The sequence below is a fragment of the Peromyscus californicus genome, unplaced genomic scaffold (genome assembly GCF_007827085.1).
Source record: "Peromyscus californicus insignis strain IS unplaced genomic scaffold, ASM782708v3 Scaffold_2__1_contigs__length_46816999, whole genome shotgun sequence".
NCBI lineage: Eukaryota > Metazoa > Chordata > Mammalia > Rodentia > Cricetidae > Peromyscus > Peromyscus californicus.
Genome location: NW_026294540.1, coordinates 13181257 through 13203439, shown reverse-complemented (window position 1 = coordinate 13203439; position 22183 = coordinate 13181257). Strand labels below are relative to the sequence as shown.

General features: G+C 49.7%; 1 protein-coding gene across 5 annotated transcripts in view; it reads left to right on the top strand.

The window, feature by feature from the left end:
* Nucleotides 1-21179, top strand: part of Camkk2 (calcium/calmodulin dependent protein kinase kinase 2) — a 51846-nt gene extending 30667 nt beyond the window's left edge. For 3 of the 5 annotated variants that reach the window (XM_052755344.1, XM_052755343.1, XM_052755345.1), the window contains exons 8-17: nucleotides 2527-2548; nucleotides 2685-2773; nucleotides 4522-4721; nucleotides 5776-5829; nucleotides 8213-8286; nucleotides 8392-8479; nucleotides 9979-10107; nucleotides 16507-16607; nucleotides 17056-17098; nucleotides 20327-21179. In XM_052755344.1, coding sequence (XP_052611304.1) covers nucleotides 2527-2548; nucleotides 2685-2773; nucleotides 4522-4721; nucleotides 5776-5829; nucleotides 8213-8286; nucleotides 8392-8479; nucleotides 9979-10107; nucleotides 16507-16607; nucleotides 17056-17098; nucleotides 20327-20497 — 971 coding nt within the window. In that variant the 3' untranslated portion in view covers nucleotides 20498-21179. The remainder of the gene's footprint in view (nucleotides 1-2526; nucleotides 2549-2684; nucleotides 2774-4521; nucleotides 4722-5775; nucleotides 5830-8212; nucleotides 8287-8391; nucleotides 8480-9978; nucleotides 10108-16506; nucleotides 16608-17055; nucleotides 17099-20326) is intronic. The other 2 variants (XM_052755347.1, XM_052755346.1) reach the window with 2 other exon arrangements.
* The last annotated feature ends 1004 nt before the right edge of the window (nucleotides 21180-22183 follow it).

Sequence of the window (22183 nt, the reverse complement as noted above, 5' to 3'; positions counted from 1 at the left end):
CGTTCCCAACAACCTCCACCCCCGGGGTGTGTGTGTGTGTGTGTGCGCGCGCGCGTGCGTGTTGGTTTTGGAAAGATGACAATACTTAAAAAGAAAACATTAAATAAATGCTAATTTGCATGGTTTGTAGATAGAGCCAAATCAAAGACATGGTAAGCAAGCCAGTGAAATCTAATGAAGTACAGCGGAAATCAGAAAATTCGAAAAGTTGTTCGGGCCCAGAGTGGTACTCCCAGAGTAATTTTCTCACTCTGAATCCCAAAAGGCTGTGCCTGAGCAGGTTTTTCACTTAACAAACACTGCCGTATCCATTGCCCCTTCCAGGTTTCTCAGGAAACATCTCGGAACATTCCCAGAGTAACCCCCTAAGTGTCCTGCAAAGGCGTTGACGTATCAACGCCGCACAAAACAAAAAAATAAAAATAATAGACCTCTCATGGAGAGAGAAGCTGGAGCTCTGGGCTGGTGGAATAGGATGGCGGATCCGTACACTTTGCTGCCGCAGCCGTGTGTGTGCTAAGGGCAGAGAGGACTGGGGGTGTCTGCAAGAGTCTTGCAACAGCAGGCCAGGTGCTCAAAGGGGTAGAGACGTCTCTATTCTAGAAATGAAAAGAAAAACACATGCTGGAGACATGGCTCAGCCAGAGGACCCAAGCTGGGTCCTCGGCACTCACATCCAGTGGCGCACAAGCGCCTGTAAACTCCAGTTTTCCGTGATCTGATGCCTTCTGCCCTCCACAGGCTCCTACACACACAGTGCACATCAACTCAGGCAGGGCCGGGCGGTGGTGGCGCACGCCTTTCATCCCAGCACTCGGGAGGCAGAGGCAGGCGGATCTCTGTGAGTTCGAGGCCAGCCTGGGCTACAGAGTGAGATCCAGGACAGGCACCAAAACAAAACAGAGAAACCCTGTCTCGAAAAAAAATCAAAATAATAATAATAATAATAATCTGAAGCTCAGAGCACTTGCGTGGCATGTAAGAGGCCAAAGTTTAGTTCCTAGTCACAAAAAAACTAACAGAAATTTCCACCCACCACTCAACCCCAAGAGTGGCTGAACTGTCAGTGACTGAAATACAGACCCATTTGAATAGGTCAGCTGCCTCCATGGCTGGCGATTTATGGTGCTTGGGTGGGGAGAAGCAAGGTAGAGGAATTTTTAAGTTGCAAGCTAAGATATAAATAACCAAGGCAAGAAAAGCCAGTACTTGTAATCACAGTAAGAGCAGATCTGCTTGGGTCCTGGTGTGACTAGAGGGCTATATTAGTCAGGGGTCTCTAGAAGAATGGAATCCATAGACTGTATGTGTGTGTGTGTGTGTGTGTGTGTGTGTGTGTGTGTGTGTGTGTGTGTGTGTGTGCGCGTATATACACGTACATGTACACACATACACACATATATATCGGTGGTAGATTTATCTATACGGTCAATGGCTTTCACACTGGAGAGAACCGTATAGTTGGTTGTTCAGCCTGTGAGGCTGGGTTCCTCAGCAGTACCAGTCTGACACCCACGGCCTGGAGGATTTCCGTAGGCCAGCTGGTCTTCAGTCTGTGTTGGAAGCCTGAAAAAGTTGGTTCTGATACCAGCAGAGGAATCAGCAGTGACAGCGACAGGTAGATGGAACTTACCATCGAGACCGCAAGCCAGGCGAGCAGAGGCGTGTAGCTTTCTTTCCTCTGTGTCCTGGTACCAAAAGTGCTGGCCACATTTAGGTCAGGTCTTCCCATATCAATTAAAGCAGCCAAGACACTGTGCCCCAAGACATGCCCACAGACCAGCTGGCTATAGACAGCTCCTCATCGAGGTTCTCTCCGGGAGATTCTAGGCTGTGTCAAGTTGAGAGCTAACTCATCACAAGGACGTAGCTTAGCATCAGTCCTCTCCCGGTATGAGTGGCAGGAGGAGAGGAGAGCCCAGGATCCAGCCTTCTCTCCTTCCCCCTGGCTTTATTTTCCTGCTTGCACTATTGGTTCTGTGTGTGTGTGTGTGTGTGCGCGCGCGCGTGCTCACACGCGCACGCATAAGTGTATGCATGTGTGGTCATTCCTGGGGCTCAAACCCAGGGCCTCATGTACGCAAGGCAAGTACTGTATCATTGAGCTATATCCCCAGCCCCCCTTTTACTTTTTGAGGCAGGAGCTCACGGAGTTGGCTAGGCTAGTCTTGAACTTGCTCCGTAGCCCAGGCTGGCCTTGAATTTGTGAGCCTCCTGTAACAGTGGGGATTACAAGCCTGTAATTACAGCTTTCCTTGGCTATTTTTGAGTTCTAGAAATAAAGTCCAGGTGTAGGGTCCTGTGGCTCTCAGGAGGTCCTTTGCCTCCTCAGCGGCACCTAGGAACACTGGGCAGCTTTGGTTGGGTAGATTGCGTGTGTCTGTCTCCTCAGCCTCTCCCAGGGTCCGTTTCTGTGCTTGGAATGTCTTGAGAGGTGGCTGGAGGGGAGCGTGGATGCGGAGGAGGGAGGCGGATTTTCAGTGTCTCGCTCGATATGACAGTTTTACCTCCTTCTCTTCCCCACAGTGTTCGAATTGGTCAACCAAGGGTGAGTGTTTATCTCCCAGGCACAATGCCAGGCTTCACCTTCAAGCTGAGTGAGGGGAGCTGGGCTCTGAGGGAGCGGGTGAGCCAGGGCTAGCTGGATCTGGTTTACATTGTTTACCGGCGTGTCAACCTTTCAGGCCTGTGATGGAAGTGCCTACCCTCAAGCCACTCTCTGAAGACCAGGCCCGATTCTACTTCCAGGATCTGATCAAAGGCATTGAGTACTGTAAGCCAGGCCTATGGGGGAGCTGCTCACCTCTGGGGTAGTTAGCATCCCAGTTAGTGGGCGGTAAATGGAAAGTATTGCATTTCCCCGCTAGAGTGGAGGAGGTGGCTGGGAACACGGGAGTATGTGAGCTGCAGAGGTCTCTCCCGCACGGTCCAGGGAATTGACGGGCTGTGCTTTGGCAATGGAAGCCCTTCTCCCTGCTGCAGAGAAAAATGAAGAGCAGTGACATAGTGAGGTTTTGTAGATGTGGGCACACCTGTGCTCATGCGCATGGAGGCCAGAGGACCTCAGTGTCTTCCCTCGGGAGCGCTCTACCTTGTTTTAACATTTTTTTTTTTTTTTGGTTTTTCGAGACAGGGCTTCTCTGTGTAGCTTTGTGCCTTTCCTGGAACTCGCTTTGGAGACCAGGCTGGCCTCGAACTCACAGAGATCCGCCTGTCTCTGCCTCCCGAGTGCTGGGATCAAAGGCGTGCGCCACCACCGCCTGGCATTTTAACATTTTTTATTTGTTTTTATGATGAGGACAGCCCTTTTTATTAATATAGTATGATAGACTACAGAGACAGACAAAAAATATCTTTTTTTTTTTTTTTTTGAGACAGTCTTTCTTTGGTCTGGACCTCACCAAGAGGGCCAAGCTGGCTGGCCAGTAAGGCCTAGGGATGCACTCATCTCTGCTTCCCCTCACTGGGATTACAAGTGCATACCACCATGCCCAGCTTTTTTTTTTTTTTTTTCCCCAATTGGTGCTGGGGACCAAACTCAGATCCTCGTGCCTGGGAGCACTTTACTGACGGAGCTATCTCCCCAGCCCAGTAGTGAGCTTTAGAAATCCAGCACTTTCTATGCAGACCAGGTACCATGAGGGCTCTGTTTGCATCAGCAGCCTGGGGTGGGGATCCTCCTTCCTCCTGGCACCCTGGTTTCCTCATCTGTGACATAAAGTGTCTCCCCAGGGATCAGCCAGTAGCCGTCAGTGGTTCTGATGGGCTCCTGTTGGCCACTGTGACTTTTACCCCCTACCTATCACCGGTGATGGTTGTACAGTTAATTGGGAGAAGTGAGAAACACATTTAACACAGAGTGAAGCCCTGAACTATTAGTCTTTTTTCTTTCTTTTTTTCGAGACAGGGTTTCTCTGCGTAGTTTTGGTGCCTGTCCTGGATCTCGCTCTGTGGACCAGGCTGGCCTCGAACTCACAGAGATCCGTCTGGCTCTGCCTCCCGAGTGCTGGGATGAAAGGCGTGCGCTACCACCGCCCGGCCTCTATTAGTCTTTTTACACCACCAAGTTCATCATTACCCCAGAATCGGCACTTGGGACTTCCAGACCATAGGATTGTCTGCTTCTTATATCCCCTGAGAAGCCAAGTCCCTCGTTCTGCTTTGTGGTTCAAAACTTCAGATGAGCCTGCTCTGGCTTGGTTGACTTGCTGACCGTGATGACCATTGGTAAATGAAACTGTGTTGGACGGTCACAAGTCTCAGTGTGCCTGGCTGGAAGCCAGATTCAACAGAAATAGGCTGTGACAGGTGGTTAAAAAGTGCTGTAGACGGTTGGTGTTTTGAGACTGATGTAGACGTCCTTAAACACTTTCCCCTTATCTCCCAGAGTGTGTTTGGGGTGGGGGGGTATCTGGGGCTGGGGAGGTGAGGCATCAGGGGCATGCTGGGCTGAGTGGCCAAGTAGAGATTCTCATGGGCTTTTCCCGCCCCGTCTCTTCCATTGGTGTCCTCTCCATCTAGTACACTACCAGAAAATCATCCACCGGGACATCAAACCTTCCAACCTCCTGGTGGGGGAAGACGGGCACATCAAGATAGCGGACTTCGGTGTGAGCAATGAGTTCAAAGGCAGCGATGCCTTGCTCTCCAACACCGTAGGCACACCTGCCTTCATGGCCCCGGAGTCGCTCTCAGAGACCCGCAAGATCTTCTCGGGGAAGGTGAGTTTGGATCTGCTGAGTTCTGTCTGCGTATCAGGGTCCTTCGGTTCTAAGTAGAAAAACCCAGTGCATGAGATGTATAGAGAACATGCCCACTGGGTCACATAGCTGGTGAATCTCATCAGGCAGATACAGGAACTCAAACAAGGGTTGGTATTGCCCATCTTTGTGTCTGTTCTCCTGAACTGGTTTTCCTGCAGGTAGGTTCAGGCACTGGTACCTCCAGGCTGCTTTCCATCCGGTAATCAACTTCAGTAGCTAACCTTCCCGCTCTGAATAGCAACTGCAAAGAAACCGACCAACCACTGTGGCTGGGGGAGTTCTGATTTCATTGGCCGTGCCAGTGTGTCGTGTCCCAACCAAGGAGGCTAGGAGACAGGGTGTGCTTCACACCAAGAGTGTGGATTAAGAAAAGATGATTTAGCCTTTATTCCCAGCACCCTAGAGGCAAAGGCAGGTAGATCTCTGTGCATTCGAGGCCAGCCTGGTCTACAAAGCAAGTTCCAGGACAGCTAGAGTGGTTATACAGAAAACCCTTGTCTTGAAAAACTAATAAATGAACCACAAAAGTGGACTAGAGAGATGACTCAGTGGTTAACAGCACTGGCTGTTCTTCCAGAGGTCCTGAGTTCAATACCCAGCAACCACATGATGGCTCACAACCATCCGTAGTGAGATCTGGCACCTTCTGGCCTGCAGGCAGAACACTGTATACATAATAAATAAAATATTTTTTTAAAAAAAGAAGAAGGGGGCTGGAGAGATGGCTCAGAGGTTAAGAGCACTGGCTGCTCTTCCAGAGGTCCTGAGTTCAATTCCCAGCAACCACATGATGGCTCACAACCATCTGTAATGAGATCTGGTGCCCTCTTCTGGCCTGCAGGGATAAATGCAGACAGAACACTGTACACATAATAAATAAATCTTTTAAAAAAAAAAAAAAGGAGGAGGAGGAGGAGGAGGAGGAAAGGTGGTCTCCAAGGAGGTTGTAGACTTAGTTATCGGACCTGCAAAAACATGTTGTGTATCACACTGATCTCTCTTTTTCTTGCAGGCCTTGGATGTTTGGGCCATGGGTGTGACATTGTACTGCTTTGTCTTTGGACAGGTAAGAGGGTGGCATGCCCTATCTTATGACTGCTGTGGGTGGCTGGTCCCCTTGCAAGGAGACAGCTTTATTTGCAAATTGTATTTCCACAGCTAAATGAACAGCTAAAAATGATCCTGTGTAATATCCATATCTCTGATGATGTTCTCATCGATATAAAAATATTTGAATGAAACAGAAAGATCAACAGAGACTATGGAGACTCTAGAGAGTTGATGAGTTTAGGGCACAGACAACAAGCACTCCACCTCTCTCCATTCCTGAGCCTGGGGCAGACAGCACTAATCAATCACTGCATTCTTTGCAGCCTTACTTAGTACTGATTTGATGTTTTTTTTCATCAAAGTGTTCCTGGCTACTATTGCTGGGGATAGAATGGGAATGGGAATCATAGTTCGTAGGGCATTATTGATTTAGGGAGTGGTGTTTTCTCTGCTTGTTGTGGTTCTTTTTTCTACCATCTCAACATTATTCATGTTTAGAGGCAGCTCTTTTGTGTGTGTGTGTGTGTGTGTGTGTGTGTGTGTGTGTGTGTGTGTGGTTTGTTTGTTTGTTTGTTTGTTTTTCCTAGACAGGGTTTCTCTGTTTAGTTCTGGCTGTCCTGGAACTCACTCTGTAGACTAGGCTGGCCTCAAACTCAGAGATCCACCTGCCTCTGCCTCCTCAGTACTGGGATTAAAGGAGTGTGCCACTACACCTGGCCAGGCACCTCTTTTAACTCTAAAGTTCGATTTGATCCTGTGAACAATAAAAGCATGGCTCTTTCTTTTTGAGCTTGTGCTCCTGTGGAGGAAAGTTTAAGAATCTTGTTTCAAAACCAGACATAGATAGAGATAGGCGGATCTCTGAGTTCACGGCCAGCCTGGTCTACAGAGTTCCAGAACAACCAGGGCTCCACAAAGAAACCCTGTCTCAAGAAACAAAAACAAAAGAAAGAAAAAAGAAAGGGGGAAAAATTTTGTTCTATGTAGAAGCAAAGGAGTTTTTTTTTTTTTTTAACTTTTTTTCTGAGTATTTATTAAGAAAAATTTTCTTGGAGCTAGTGAGATGGCCTAGCAGTTAAGAGTGCTGTCTGCTGGAGCTGGAGAGATGACTCAGAGGTTAAGAACACTGGCTGCTCTTTCAGAGGTCCTGAGTTCAATTCCCAGCACCCATATGGTGGCTCAGGGCCATCTGCAATGAGATCTGATTCCCTCTTCTAAATAAATAAATCTTAAAAAAAAAAAAAAGGGGTGCTGTCTGCTCTTGCAGAGGACCCAGCACCCACATGGCTGCTCACAATGGGCTGAAACTCCAGTTCCAGGGACTCTTACTCCCTCTGCTGGTGTCCAAGGGCACTGCATGCACGTGACACATACTTGCATGCAGATACTCATTATATATATAATGTATATATATAAAATAAAATTATATATAATAAAAATATATCTTTAGAACAATTTTCAGTTCAATATAAAGTTGAGAGAATTCTATGGCAAAAACTCAGAACACTGCCACCTGGAATCTACCATTATATTATAGTATCCATGTATCTATTTATCATCAAACCCAGGGCCTTGTACATACCAAACACCATTTGTACCACTGAGTCGCACGCGCGCCCCCCCCCCCAGTTCAATACTTATATTTTACAACCCCTGAGAAGATAGCCAGAACCAATTTCAGTTTTCATTAGTTCAGCGGGTCTTTACCGTGCCAAAGACATTCTAGGAACGCCAGCCAGGAAGCCCTGACCTGGTGTTGAGGCTCCAGTGGAAAGGAGTTACCAATAAATGACTGTAACGTCAGGATTAAGTGCCCAGCTGGGGGATGGTGTGCTTGGCAAGAAGGAGGTAGGTCTGCTGCAGGGAAGCCCAGGGGAGGCCACTTAGGTAGTTTTGGTCAGACATGACTGGAGAGAACAAGCCATGCTGTTGATGATGGGGAGGTCATTCCCAGGTAGAGGGTACCTTGGATTGGATGTCTAGTCATAGGGAATCTCCTGTGGGACCTGAGCCAGGCTAAACTCTGATAATCACTCGCACGTATGCACACATGCACGTATGCACACACGCACACATGCACATACACACACACACGTACGCACGCAGCTTCCTTACTGCTCTCTGGGTAGGTGGGTGGGGAAGCAGGTAGGAAACTGCGGCTCAGCAACAGAGCATATATCAGTGATGTCGTTGGTAAGGGCTGGAGACCAGCTAGACATTCCTGTTACTTCACGGATTTGGGGATGGGGTGAAGGGCAACTGGTGCCTGCTTCCTCTCTAGCCTGGGCCACTGCTGTTCATTTCTCTGCTGTGGTCCCTGAGGAGTGACCCAGCACAGCTGGCCTCCGAAGGATGCAGGTGGCGGCCACTGACCACCATACTCCCTGGCCTCTCCACAGTGCCCTTTCATGGATGAGCGGATCATGTGTTTGCACAGTAAGATCAAGAGCCAGGCCCTGGAGTTTCCAGACCAGTGAGTACAGCCTGTCTGTCCACCATCCCCTCTTTCCGATTCCTCAGCGGTCCGGTCCCTGAGTTTTCTGTGACCTACCCATGATGTGTCTCCACTCCCCGCCAGGCCTGATATAGCCGAAGACTTGAAAGATCTGATCACCCGAATGCTGGACAAGAACCCAGAGTCCAGGATTGTGGTGCCTGAAATCAAGGTACTTGACTGCTGCTGGCTATGAGGGCTAGTACTTGAGGCCTGTGGCCTGTGCTTGGAAACGTTTGGCTCCGCCCTGTCCACAGCACCACACCTTCCTGGCATGGCTGCCTTCCCATGTCCTGGAGCCTCTGGGCTGTTGAGTGCTGCTGGGGGCAGGGACTGATGGTTGTTTCCACTGTGGGATCTGTGACCGATCAGCTGGGCTGCCTGTGCTTCCTCTCATTAGCTTGTACCGATGGTGTCCACCCTGAAAGCGTGGTCAGGGGGCCTCTCTCTGTGTGCTCCATGTACTGGCTGCTGAACCTCAAGTCCTTTCTTTAATATATTTTTTTTAAACTTTATTTTATGTGCATTGGGGTGAAGATCCCCTGGAACTGGAGTTACAGACAGTTGTGAGCTGCCATGTGGGTGCTGGGAATTGAACCTGGGTCCTCTGGAAGAGCAGCCAGTGCTCTTAACCGCTGGGCCATCTCTCTAGCCCCCTCAAGTCCTTTCTCTGGCCCCGTCAAAGATGTAGGCCGGTCGGTCCCTGTGAGGACCTGCAGAGAGGGCGGGAGGAAGTTAGTGGGCAGTTGAACCTCCATCTGCTGAATTCTACTCTGTAGTAGAAAGTGCTTCCGGCAAAAGAAGCCTTGTCCGTCACTCCACACTCCCCTGTCAATGCCAAGGACACAACACATCTGGCCCTTAAAAAAAAAACAAATCCCAAGGTGGGCTGGGGATGTCACTCAGTTGGTAGAATCATTGACTGGTGTGCATGAAGCCCCGGGTTCTGTTTCTAGTACTGTATAAATCGGACATGGTCTGCATGCCTACAGTCACAGCATGTGGGGGATGCCGAGGCAGGGTCAGGTTTAAGGTCATCCTTGGTAACCCAGTGAGTTAGAGGCCAGCCCGAGAGATGTGAGACCGTGTCTTGAAAAAGAAAGAAAGACATCTCGAGAGATGCTCCAGGGCTTCTGAGGTGCCTGGCTCCCTTGAACTGGAAGGGTGTCTTTAAGAGGGTCCAAAAGTCGCAGAGAAGGACTTGGACCCCAGAGAGGGGGCCCGGGTGCTCTTCGGAGTGTGCCCTTCCATCTAGGCCGCACCGTAACTCCTTGTTTCCTGTCCCGTGGAATGGGAAAAGGTGCTTGTTCAGAGAACGGCCTCTGTTGTCAGGGAGAGTTGCTGGGGACCAGTGAGTGTTCCTGGGGCAGCTGGGCAAGGCTGATGCCAGGCTCTGGTCATTCCTGCCGTGACCAGGGACCAGATGGAGGTCTGCCTCTGCACATATCACAGCTCTGCAGCACGCCCCCATTCTCTGCCTCTGCCTTTCCTCATTTCCTCTCACCTCACCTACCCTCCCTGCCTGGATCACCAGCTCTCCCGCATGCCTGACCCAGGCCCCGGCCTCTCCTTCCTGCATGCCCCCTCCCTCCTTGGCACTGCTCACTGGCAGGGCCTTGTGGGAACCAGCGGCGCCCGCCCGTCCCTCACCCCTGCTGTCATTCCTTGAAGCTGCACCCTTGGGTCACGAGGCACGGGGCCGAGCCATTGCCGTCGGAGGACGAGAACTGCACCCTGGTCGAGGTGACCGAAGAGGAGGTCGAGAATTCAGTCAAACACATTCCCAGCCTGGCGACTGTGGTAAGGCGGGAAGGTCCCACTGACCAAGCACAGGAACTGAGAGAGCCTGAGTGAAGCCAGGCTAGAGAGGGCCGGGCTGGGCACATACCAGATGCCTGGGAAGCAAGCAGATGTGGGAGCTGAGGATCAGCATCCTGTTGGGAGTTACTCCTGAATCACAGCCACTCTTTGGGCCCAGGTAGCCCTGGGGCTCCCAGGTTTCTATAGAGATGGGTAGCCCCCTGCGGGCATCGTACTGCTCTTCTATAGAGATGGGTAGCCCCTACGGGCATCGTACCGCTCTTCTATAGAGATGGGTAGCCCCCTATGGGCATTGTACCACTTGCTCTTCTAGAATTCAGAGCATGTTAGGGGAGAGGAGACAGGGAGATGAGGACAATCAGACCAGAGTCCGCAGTGGACCTGGAGCCTCAGCGTCCAAGACAGGATTCCCAGCTGGTAAGGGACTCCAGAGCGCCTAACTTGGCTTGTCTCATATCCGGCCACGCGGGTAGTTCTCAGTGCCAGGGGCTCCTACCTCACGCTACAGAAAGCTCTTCCCGAATATATGACACAGGGTTTCGCTGGGGAGACACTGGGCTCCTTTTTGTGGCCTTGAATCTGGGTCCTGGCTCAGGGAGAAGGCAGCTTGAAGGAGTAGTCTTCAAGCCTCAGCTTGGAGACTGTAGGAGCCGCCCCATTGCCAGCCCCCTAGGAGGGTGTCTGGTTCCAGGAGGGAGACGGCAGGCCCAGGGTTCAGGCTCTAAGCATCCATAGCCTTCTCAGAAGCCCAGGTTCTGTTTGGCGGGCCCCAGCCCCAGCGGACAAGCAGGCCCCAGGCTCTATAAAGCTAGCACCAGCCTCATGAGTCCCTTCGGGGAGTCTGGGAATTGGCCCCTGCTCTTTTAACTCGCCTGCTCTCTCTTGCTTATCGCGCGCTGTGCCTCCTTCAGAACTTGGGCTCCAGGGCTGGGCACTCATCCATGTTTCTTCTTCTCCCACCTGGGGCTCTGCATGACCTCTCTAGACTCACCCACACCCACTCACCTTTCCTAGTCCACTCTTCACCCACTCACCTCGTTCTGTGCCTCTAGTGGGAGAGGAAGCTGGGTCCGACTCTGTGCCACTGTCTTGAGGGAAAGCATCTGGCCTGGGGGGTCTGGGGTAGGTGTATGTCACTGGAGTGATGCTTCCTGAACCATTTGTAAGTGGTTCCTCAGGGAGGGGAACAGCCATGAGCGCAACTCACGTGTTCTCTGCCTTCACTGGGAGGCAGGTGGTCATGCCGAGGAGTGCATGTCGGGTGTAATAACGGGGCTGTAGGGGAAGTGCCTGATGGAGGGACACTGTGATGGGTCCCAGGGGGCCTCCCTTAAGACGTGGATAAAGGGGCTGGAGAGAGGGCTCAGTGATTAAGAGCAACTGCTCTTCTTCCAGAGGACCCAGATCGGAGTCCCAGTAGTCAGAGCTTACAGCTGTCTGTAACTCCAGTTCCAGGGGATCTGAAACCTCTTGGCCTCTGCAGGTACCAGGCACACAAGTGGTGCACAGATATACATGTAGGCGAAACACTCAATCACGTAATATAAAAGTTAGAAAAAGCTGGGCGGTGGTGGCGCACGCCTTTAATCCCAGCACTCGGGAGGCAGAGCCAGGCGGATCTCTGTGAGTTCGAGACCAGCCTGGGCTACCAAGTGAGTTCCAGGAGAGGCGCAAAGCTACACAGAGAAACCCTGTCTCGGAAAAAAAAAAAACAAAAAAAACCCAAGCAAACAAAAACCCACTCCATCCCACAAGAAACTCCTTAAGTAGGAAGGTAAATGACTTAACAAAAGCTTCAGGAAGTTAGAAAAAAAGGAAATGGAGGAACACAGAGTGGCAGGATATAACCTGCTGAGAGGGAGCAAAGGGGTAGACAGCTGAGCGAGAGGAACATTACAGGCAATATCAAACAAGAAAGTTCCAGGGGCTGGAGGGATGGCTCAGAGGTTAAGAGCACTGGCTGTTCTTCCAGAGGTCCTGGGTTCCGTTCCCAGCAACCACATGGTGGTTCACAACCATCTGTAATGAGATACAGGCAGGCAGAACACTGTATATATAATAAATAAATAAATAAATCTTTTTTAAAAAGTTTAAAGCCAAGCATTGATGGTGCACACCTTTAATCCCAGCACTCAGGAGGCAGAGGCAGGTGGATCTCTGTGAGTTCGAGGGCAGCCTGATTTACAGAGTGAGATCCAGGACAGGCTCCAAAACTACACAGAGAAACCCTGTCTCAAAAAAACAAAACAAAACAAAAGTTGTTTAACAAACAAAAAAGAAACTTCCAGAAAGCCCACCTTGCTGGAGCATAAGGAAAGTAGAGGTTTAAATCTCGACCCCAAGAGCACAGGAGCACAGGAAGAGCCTGCAGGGTTGAGATTCTGGGAACTGGAGCAGGGAGGAGGGGCAGGTGCTGGGAATTGTCCGTGTCGGGAGATGTGAGGTCTAGGCCCCTCGGCGTACCTGCCATTCAGCAAATAATGAGTGCCATGCCAGTCTTGAGAAGACAGAGATGAGCTGGTATCAGTTCTCAGGGCTCCAACCTTTTGAGAAAGATGGACCCAAAGAGCAGCCTTCTCATGGGATCAGAGGCCAGTGCAGGGCGTAGGAGGACACCTACCAAAGCCCAGAGGAAAGGGGCTGTCAATCACTATAAACTCCCTGGGGACGTGGCTTTTATTCTCAAGTGGCTTTCCTTGCCTTTGACCATTTCAAAGTGAACTGTTCATGGGCATTTGGGACATTTTCAATACTGTACAGTCATCTCCCTGCTGCTGAGATGTTTTCATCACATCAGAAGAAACCCCAATTTCCCACCCCCCACCCCCAATGTAGGTGATCTGCCTTCTGCCTCTGTTGATCTGTGCTGGACATTCGGTGTCAGTGGACTCCTGCACTCTGTGGCCCTTTGTGTCTGGCTTCTTGCATTAGTGTTGTGTTTCCCAGGCTCACCCATGTGGTAGTGATATCGTAGCTTCATTCCTTTGGTGACTGAATACTCAGCTATACAGATGTGCCACCATTTTTTACATTTTCCAGCTGATGGACATTTGAGTAGTTCTACCTTTTACTAAGTCAGTGCTTATTTTTCCTCTAACATTTGAAGATTTTGAAAGAATTCTGTGTATTTGTGTGTGTGTGCATGTGTGATTATATGTAGATGCACATTCATGCACACATGGAGGCCAGAAGAGGGCATCAGAACCCTCAGAGCTGGAGTTAGAGCCATGCTTGGGATGCCACATAAGCCCAGCAGCCCGAGTTCAGAACCTCAGAACCCATGTAAAATGTCAGACTAATCTCAGCACATCCTTAGCAGGAGACGTGAGGCAGACAGGAGAATCATCTGGAAGCTCCCTTGCCAGCTAGCCTGGCACACACAGCAGTGAACAGCTACAGAGGTGGGAGGCGAGGCCCCAACAGCAGGGGTTGGCCTCTGCCTCCACACATGTGCACCCCCCACATCCACACACCACAAATAAAAACTCTAAAAACCTTTTTAGGGGCTGGAAAGATGGCTCAGCCATCCACACCCACATGGCAGCTCACAATTGTCAGTAACTTTAGTTCCAAGGGATCCACTGCCCTCTTCTGGTCTCTGCAGGCAAAACATCTATACATACATTTTAAAAACAAACTTCTTTAGGGGCTGGAGAGATGGCTCAGTGGTTAGGAATGCTTACTGCTCTTGCAGAGGGCCCCAGCACCCATGTGGCAGCCTACATTTATCCATAACTTCATTTCCATAGAAACTGGCACACTCTTCTCACCTCCAGGCATGTACAGAGTGTACATACTTATGTAGGCAGAGTTTCTCTGTATCTCGGCAGCCACTCCCAAATAACCATTCAGACACTTATTATTAATTATAAATGATCGGCCAATAGCTCAGGCTTGTTACTAGCTAACTTTTTATTTGTTTCTGAGACAGGGTTTCTCTGTGTAGTTTTGCGCCTTTCCTGGATCTCGCTCTGTAGACCAGGCTGGCCTCGAACTCACAAAGATCCACCTGGCTCTGCCTCCCAAGTGCTGGGATTAAAGGCATGCACCACTGCTGCCCAGCTAGCTAACTCTTACATTTTAAATTAACCCATATTTCTTATCTACCCTCTGCCACGTGGCGGTACCTTCTTTTAGCACGGCATGTTCATCTTGCTTCTCTGTGCATCTGCTCACACTCCCAAGACTCCACCCTCCTTGCCAGCATTCTCTTTGCCCTGAAAATCCTACCTAGCTACCAGCCAATCAGCTCTTTATTAACAGCGATAGGAACACATTTTCACAGTGTACAGAAGGATTATTCCATAACATTTCCCCCTTTTTGTCTAACTAAAAAAAGTTTTAACTTTAACATAGTAAAATTATACATAACAAAAACCATTATCAAGTATGAATTACAGTTACAATAGCCGGTCCATTTGTATTTGGCAAAATTAGAGAAAATACTATCTAATCTTTGTGAATCTAAAGTTTTATACATAATTTACTTTTTTATGATTTCCTTAGTTCTGATACTAAGGAAAAATATAAGATTAATTATTTAGTCTTTAACTCCATCAATGACCCCTGAAGGGTGTAATGTTACCTAACGACAGGGACATCAGCTGCCTAGACAGTTGTCCAAAGTTCTTCTGTAACGTTGGGGCACCCAACTTTGGCCTACAGGCCTAGTATATCTGACAGACATTTCTGAGAAGCAGGGAATTTTGAAGGACTACCCTACCTTGTCTTGGCAAAGTTTGGCAGTCAATTTTTTGTGTCCTACTGGTCCAGTTTGGACAGTATACTGTCGGTAATTGAGGCAAGGGCAGTTTCTTTGCCCAAATGACTAGCTTTTGCCATAAATAAATGAACCCCATATGGAGTTTCTTTGATGCCCATCATCTTCTCTGAATTAGATTGGTGCTGTCAGGAGCAGACATGTCTCACTGTCTTGAAAAGCCTTAGGTTATTAGACGTATTAAATGTCATATTCTATAGGTCTTTGAAGTGTTTGAAGACCATCTGTCTATCTAAATAGATCTGTGTATGATCTTGTAAACATACCTAACGTGACTATAAGTTTGACTATTGTAGATGACTATTAATCTGTATTGCTTAATTATACATTATATTTTTAAATGAGCTGCATAAACACAATACCCTAAACAAGAGTAGAAACATACATACAGTATAACAAAATTAACTTTTAATTTCTATCAATAAACTAAATCCAAGGCAATATAAAATGTTTTGAGATTAATAGCTATTTTTTGGATTAAAGTATATTAATCTACTCTTTTATTTCATCATTTCTGTGTCATATCCCCTTTTTTCCTTTACAAAGAGATCTTTGAATTTGACTGTTTAGCTTTTTTTCCTGACTATGACCAATAACATACATACACGCAGGTAAAGCATTCAAACATGTGACAATTTTTTTAAAAATTTAATTTAGAAACAGTTAGACACAAAAGGCTTGTAACATTATGGTTCTATTTATAGGAAATGCCCAGAATAGGTAAATCTATATAGACAGGAAGATTGGTGGTTACTAAGGGCTGTGGGAGGAAGAATACAGGGTGGCTACTGACAGGTATGGAGTTTCTCTTTAGGGTAATGAAAACCTGAAACTGGATCCAGGTGATGTGGATATACTAAAAACCACTCCGCTGTATACAGTTGGTTTCCACATCTATAAACTCAACCGACCGCTGATCAAAAATACATGAAAAAAGAAAATTGGTCTTGCACCAAACATGTAATCCTGACTTGTCATGCCCTAACTGATTAGGTCTAGCTGTCGACAAAGTGTCTATATTATGTTCTGTGTTATACGTTAGCTCGAGATGGTTTCAGGAACACCGGGGGATATGCAGACATTATATACAAATACCGAACGCCTTCCTTTAAGAGGCTTGAACATCCATAGGTTTCGGTAGCCTCGGAGGTTCTGGGTTCTTAAAATGGTGAGTTTATGTTGTGTGACTTTGGTTTCAATTTTGAAAACGTATCATCTCTTACCCAAGAATTATGACATAAATAGCTCATTTCTTGTCGGGATGGAGTAGAGTGGTCTCAGGTGACTTCCAGCGATGGCTCAGGGGACGCACAGCCGGCTCCTGAGGAGCACAGGGTCTTGGGGCTGGGTAGGCTGGAACTGGATCACGACAAGCCACACATCTGAGCCTGGCTGGACCTTAGGGCAGCCAGGGAGTGGGCTGCAAGAAGCTAGCTGCCCCCAGGCTCAGAATGGCTCTGGCTGGTGGCTCTTGGGTAGGAAGGGCCTGTGATAGTCATGAGCCCAGGGAGCTGGTGGGGACCAGAGAGGAAAAGAGGGGGCATGGAAGTTCCCTCTGTGGCCCAGCCACGACGGCCCCCTTCCTTCTCCCTCCTCAGATCCTAGTAAAGACCATGATCCGGAAACGCTCTTTCGGGAACCCGTTTGAGGGCAGCCGGCGGGAGGAACGTTCCTTGTCAGCACCTGGAAACCTGCTCACGTGAGTGACCCCTACCTTCCTTCCAGTCCCCGGGGCGGTATACTAGAAACTAGGCCTGGGCCATCCCAGGAGAGACACACTGGGGACATCAGTAGGCCCCGGCTTTGCTCTAGTAGCCTCCTCAGCTCAGCCAGCATCCATCTGTTGGCAGTATAGCCACCCTGAAGTTCTACTTTCCTCTGAGGACTTACTCTTTCGCTGGAGGATTCTGGGTTGTATCCATCTGTGGCCCCAGAAACAGGAGTGTTTTAGGGGTATTGTGATGGATGAGTCACGTGGTCTTGCTCTGGAACTCCCTGTGCGAACACGCGTCCATTCACCTCCTCAAAAAGACCGCCTTGGTTCAGGCTCTGTGTGGCAGATGCAGGGGTCTGCTGTCTCTGGGGTGTGGGGGGCATCCCCAGAGGTCCCTTCTCACTTCCCTTTTCCCTTCCTCTGGCAATTCCAGCAAAAAACCAACCAGGGAGTGGGAGCCCTTGTCTGAGCCCAAGGTAATGCCTGTCTGCCTGCCTGTGCCTTCCGCCTCCCCTCTGCTGGGACCTGGGGGCGGGCATCTGCAGAGCACGTGGCGGGCATCTCCACCAGGCAGACGTGCCTTCAGCCTGAGCTGCTGTGCCTGGCTCCCGGAGGGCCTCTGGGTTTACAAAGAGGGGCATCCAGGGGCTTGGGTCCCAATGGCGTGTCATGCATGTGGGCTGGGCTGCGTGCGGTGCATGGCGCTCCACCCGGAATGCCTGTGGACTCACCCAGGTCTTCAGAAGGCCCAACTGGATAGCTGCGTACCATGCACGTCGATGGCACTGAAGGTTTCTCGTGGCCCCCGGGGCTGTGCTCTAAGTGTGCACACAGCACGGATCAGGCCTGCTGCATCCTGTGGCTCTTCACTAGGGCTTCCTCCGCAATTCTGGTGGCTTAAAAAAAACTAGAGGCCGGGCGGTGGTGGCGCACGCCTTTAATCCCAGCACTCGGGAGGCAGAGCCAGGCGGATCTCTGTGAGTTCGAGGCCAGCCTGGTCTCCAAAGAGAGTTCCAGGAAAGGCGCAAAGCTACACAGAGAAACCCTGTCTCGAAAAACCAAAAAAAAAAAAAAAAAAAAAAAAAAAAAAAAAAAAAAACTAGAACTGAGTCCCATTCTGTCTGTTGACCTTAGTGGGTTGGGGCTTTCTCCTTCCTGCCTGCACATGTCGGCCAGTGTTACTTACAACTTCCAGGGCAGATGAACACTTTCGTTGGGTGGACCTGTTTGGTAACCCTGCTCCCTCGAGTGCCTCAGGGCACTGACCCTGGTGAGACTGCCGAACTCTATTGGGAGGTCCTGTCAGTCACTTCTCTTGTTAAAAATAGCTCTTTGTTGTGCTTTTCGAGACAGGGTTTCTCTGTGTAGTTTTGCGCCTGTCCTGTAGGCCAGGCTGGCGGCGAACTCACAGAGATCCGCCTGCCTCTGCCTCCCGAGTGCTGGGATTAAAGGCGTGTACCACCACCACTGCCCAGCCCCCTAAAAATAGCTTTATTGGGGCCAGATAGATCGTTCAGTTGTTAAAGTTTTCCACACAAGCGCGAGGGCTGGAGTTCCATTTCCCAGGACCCATGTAAAGCGCCAGGGGAGGTAGCGTGAGTTTTCTGGGGAGGCGGAGACAAGGGGATCCCTAGACCTCACTGTTCAGTCAGCCTGGCTTCCAAAATCAAAGTGGCTGGTACCTGAGGAGAAGGCCTAGAGTTGACCTCTGGCTTCCGTACATGTGTGAACGCATACATAGAACACACGGTAACTTTGTCCAAGGCTCAGGCTGTAGCTCTGTGGTAGAGTGCTTGCCTTAGCATCCCCAGAGCTGTGGGTTTCACCCTCCCTGGCACTGCAAACAAATGAAATGCTCAGTTTTACTGATAAGATAATCAACACCCCATAGTTCCTCGTTGTGAAGCGTGCGGTATAGTCAGTCACTTACGCAGCCATCAGCACGGTTTCAGCCCGTGAAGGAACCTTCCTCCTCCTCCTCCTCCGAGCTGTCTCCAGTCAGATCTCTCAGTTTCCAGCATCCACTGATGTCCGTTCAGTTTTCTACAGATTTGTCCATTCTGGAGGGTTTTTGTAAATGGGATATATTCTCAAGGCTGATCCACAGTGTAGCATGTGTTAGGACTTCCTTCCTGTTCATAACCAAGTAGTATTTAGATGGACAGTAATATTTGGATCCATTGATGGAAGGGATTTCTCTCTTGGTTGTCACAAATGAATGAGGCTGCTGTGAACATTTGTATGCAAGTGGGAACTATTTTCTCTTCATTGGGAATTGGTCTATACGAGGATGTTCGTTGGCCACCTATATCCTTGGAGCCAGGGGCTCGTGGGATATAAGAGAAGACCTGGGGTTTGGGGATTTAGCTCAGTGGTAGAGCACTTGGGCAAGGCCCTGGGTTCGGTCCTCAGCTCCGGAAAAAAAAGGAAAAAAAAAAAGAGAGAGAGAAGACCTGTTGTTTGGGCATGGTGTTGTTGAGAGGAGAGCCAGAGAGGTGTGTCCAAATTAGCAGTTAGACGGTTGGCCACCTTGTTCCCAGATGACCTGAAGCCTCACGTTTGTGTCATGAGAAATGGAAGCCTTTTGTGGGCCTTCTCTTTTCTCTGTGGTAAGGCCTACCAAAACCCAGGCTGCCTCCCGACTCTGAGCAGAGTCTGTTCTTTGTTTCTCTTCTGTTGTTTGTGTGTTTTCCAGTGAGATCAAAACGGCAAGATACCCACAGACTAAGATTGCCTCAGTGCCGTATGCGCCTTTATTCCCTAGTCAGAGGACACAGCCTCACCCTAGGGCTACCTGCCAGGGCTGGGACTTTGTAGAGCTTATTCGCAGGGAGCTCCTGGGCTGAGGCCTGTCTGCAGCCAGACCCAGCCTGCACCAGTCGGCAGCTTTGAGGGCAGGCCTCCTTTCCAGGAACCTCACCTCTGGAATATAAAAATAAAAGAGCAGATAACGTCATTCCCAAACATAGGTGTTTCTTCCTTAGGGACACGACAGTTTATCTTCCCTGTGTGGGGACAGAGGCCCCTGTTTGGGTGGAGCCCAGAGATCATAGTTGAGGGTCGGACAGTAACCTTGAGTAGCGAGGCCAGTGGCTTCCTACAAGGGGGACTCTGCTTGAAAGAAGCGTGGAGCTGGGTCCTCTCCTTAGAACTCCCCTTTCCATCTGCTGAAACTCCATCCGTGGCTGGCACACCAGGCAGGTCTAGTGGGGTATGAGGGGCTCTTCTGAGAAGGGAGTGGTCTTCCCTTCCCTCTTGGATGGTGAGGATGGGCTGGGTGTTGCAGGCTTTTCCTGAAGGCTCCACGTGCCAGGCCAATTCACACGGGTCCTGCCACTGCCCCATGAGCTCACTGTGGAATGACCAAGGAAAAGTGTCCCAGCATCTGCCCTACAGACACTTCTAGCCTAGAGCATAAAGATGGGAGCACAGTAGACCTCAGCACACCCCGCTTTGGGGTGTTCCATAAGTAGTTTGGTCCCCATTTTATAGTTCCTTGCTCTTTGGGGGTCCATCTTGCTTCTCCATTTACAGGGGAGGCAAAGTCAGCTTTGAAATATTTTAAGTGAGCAAGTAGAAATGGGGAGCAGTCTAAAAGAGTGGATGTGACCCACAGGAGCAGAAGCGTGCTGAGGTGGGAGACTGGCCAGGGCTCCGCCATCATTTCTCCAAGCCTTAATGCTGATTTTCTGTTCGGTGAGCAGGAAACAAGGCAGCGAAGACAGCCTCCGGGGCCCCGAGCCAGCCCCCGTGGGGGAGGAGGAAGCGCTCTTGTGAAAGGTGGTCCCTGCGTGGAAAGTTGGGGAGTTCCGGCCCCCGGCTCCCCGCCACGCATGCCTCCACTGCAGCCCGAGGAGGCGATGGAGCCGGAGTAACTGCCTGGACCACCCGACCTCGCATGCCTGGCTGTGTGGCCCTGGCCCTGCACGGGGCTGCTGCATCCTGCGTTTCCATAGCAGCATGTCCTACGGAAACCAAGCACGTGTGTACAGCCTTGACTGTCATCTCTGGGTTTTTGTTTATTTGTTTGGGGATTTTTTTTTTCCTTTTTCTTTTTTCTTTTTTGGTGTGTGTGTGTGTGTGTGTGTGTGTGTGTGTGTGTGTGTGTGGTTTTTCTTTTCTTTTTTTTCCCTTTGTTGTCTAAGGGGACAAAGAAAAAAAAAAGGACTTGACTTCCATGACGTCGTCGACTTTGGCTGCTGGCTGGCCGGACCGGCGGGTGTGAGGAGTTGCAAACCCAGACCAACATGCATTTGGGGACAATTGCTTTTTAAAACATTTCTATGCCAAAACAAACAAGCAAACAAAAAACCACCTTCATTGTGAATTTGGAACCATGCCAGATGAACCAAGTAAATGTGTGTGGGGTTTGAGCTGCGCCGTGAACCAAGTGGAGAAACTCCTGCTGGCTGGGGCTACACTTGAGGGAGGGAGTACAAGGTTCGGTGTGACCCGTATAAGCCTGAAGCCAGGGCACCTTCCAGAACCATGGAAGAACAGGGCTAGCCCTCAGTAGCTGCAGGGAACTTCGATGTATTTATTTGTAATGAGGACTTTTTAATTTTTTTTTTTAAATGGGTAAAATTATAGTCTGGAAAACTAAAAGGGCTTGCAGTTGAAATGCTTGAGGGGCACTTTGCAACTCCTGAAAGCATCCAGCAGCTGTTGGTGGCAAAGGCTTGTCTGGAGAACCGAACACATTTCTTCATGTGAGCTGCTCAAAGTGGGTCTCTGAGGTCATCCGCTAAGCTGCTTCTCGTTGTCAAATGGCAAAAGCTTCAGGGGGAAAAGCCTACATGTTCATGTACATTACATGGCTTTAAGACTCAACAGATGTTCCCAGAGGCTCTCACTAGCCTGGACTCTGGAGGAATGCAGAAGTCACATGGCGGAGCTTCCGGGATCTGTCACAGCTTCCACCGCGCGACTGCGATGGGGACTGAGCGCCCGTGAAACCTGGGCCTGTATATTAGCAGCTTTGCTTGCCTGCTGTTACCTGTGCATTCTAGAGACTGTAAGGTTTCTTTCCTCTTAAATACTGTCTGGTTGATAGAGTCAATGAAACACCACCTTCTCCGTGGGCCATTTCCCTGTGGGCAGTACCGTCACTCAGCTTAGGCACAGATGGCTATCCTTAGGAGCAATGCTTTGGCGAGAACCACTCAGTCACATCAGGGTGCCATTGTAGAGAAAAGCAACAAAACCCAGGACGTTCCTCAGGGCAAAAGACCTTCTTTTTTTTCTGTTTTGTTTTTCGTAGCCAGGGGCCTAGAGAGCAAATGTGGACCTTTTTTTGACTTCTAGCCAATATTGGAACTTTGGTAGAGGTGTGAGTACCCAGGGCTACAGAGGAAAATATGAAGTTCAAGGGGGCTACCAGACTCAGCTTTCCAGTGCTTTGGAATGACCTGATCATGACTGTCTTGTCAGGAACAGGCCTCGGAAGGCTGCTTTCTGTAGTTTCTTGTCTGGTGAGCCTCCATGTAGGGTCTTCCTGCAGAGACTGGCGTGAGGCCTGTTCCCCAGGGCCTGGCCACATGCAGAGTCCGGGCGCTCCTGGC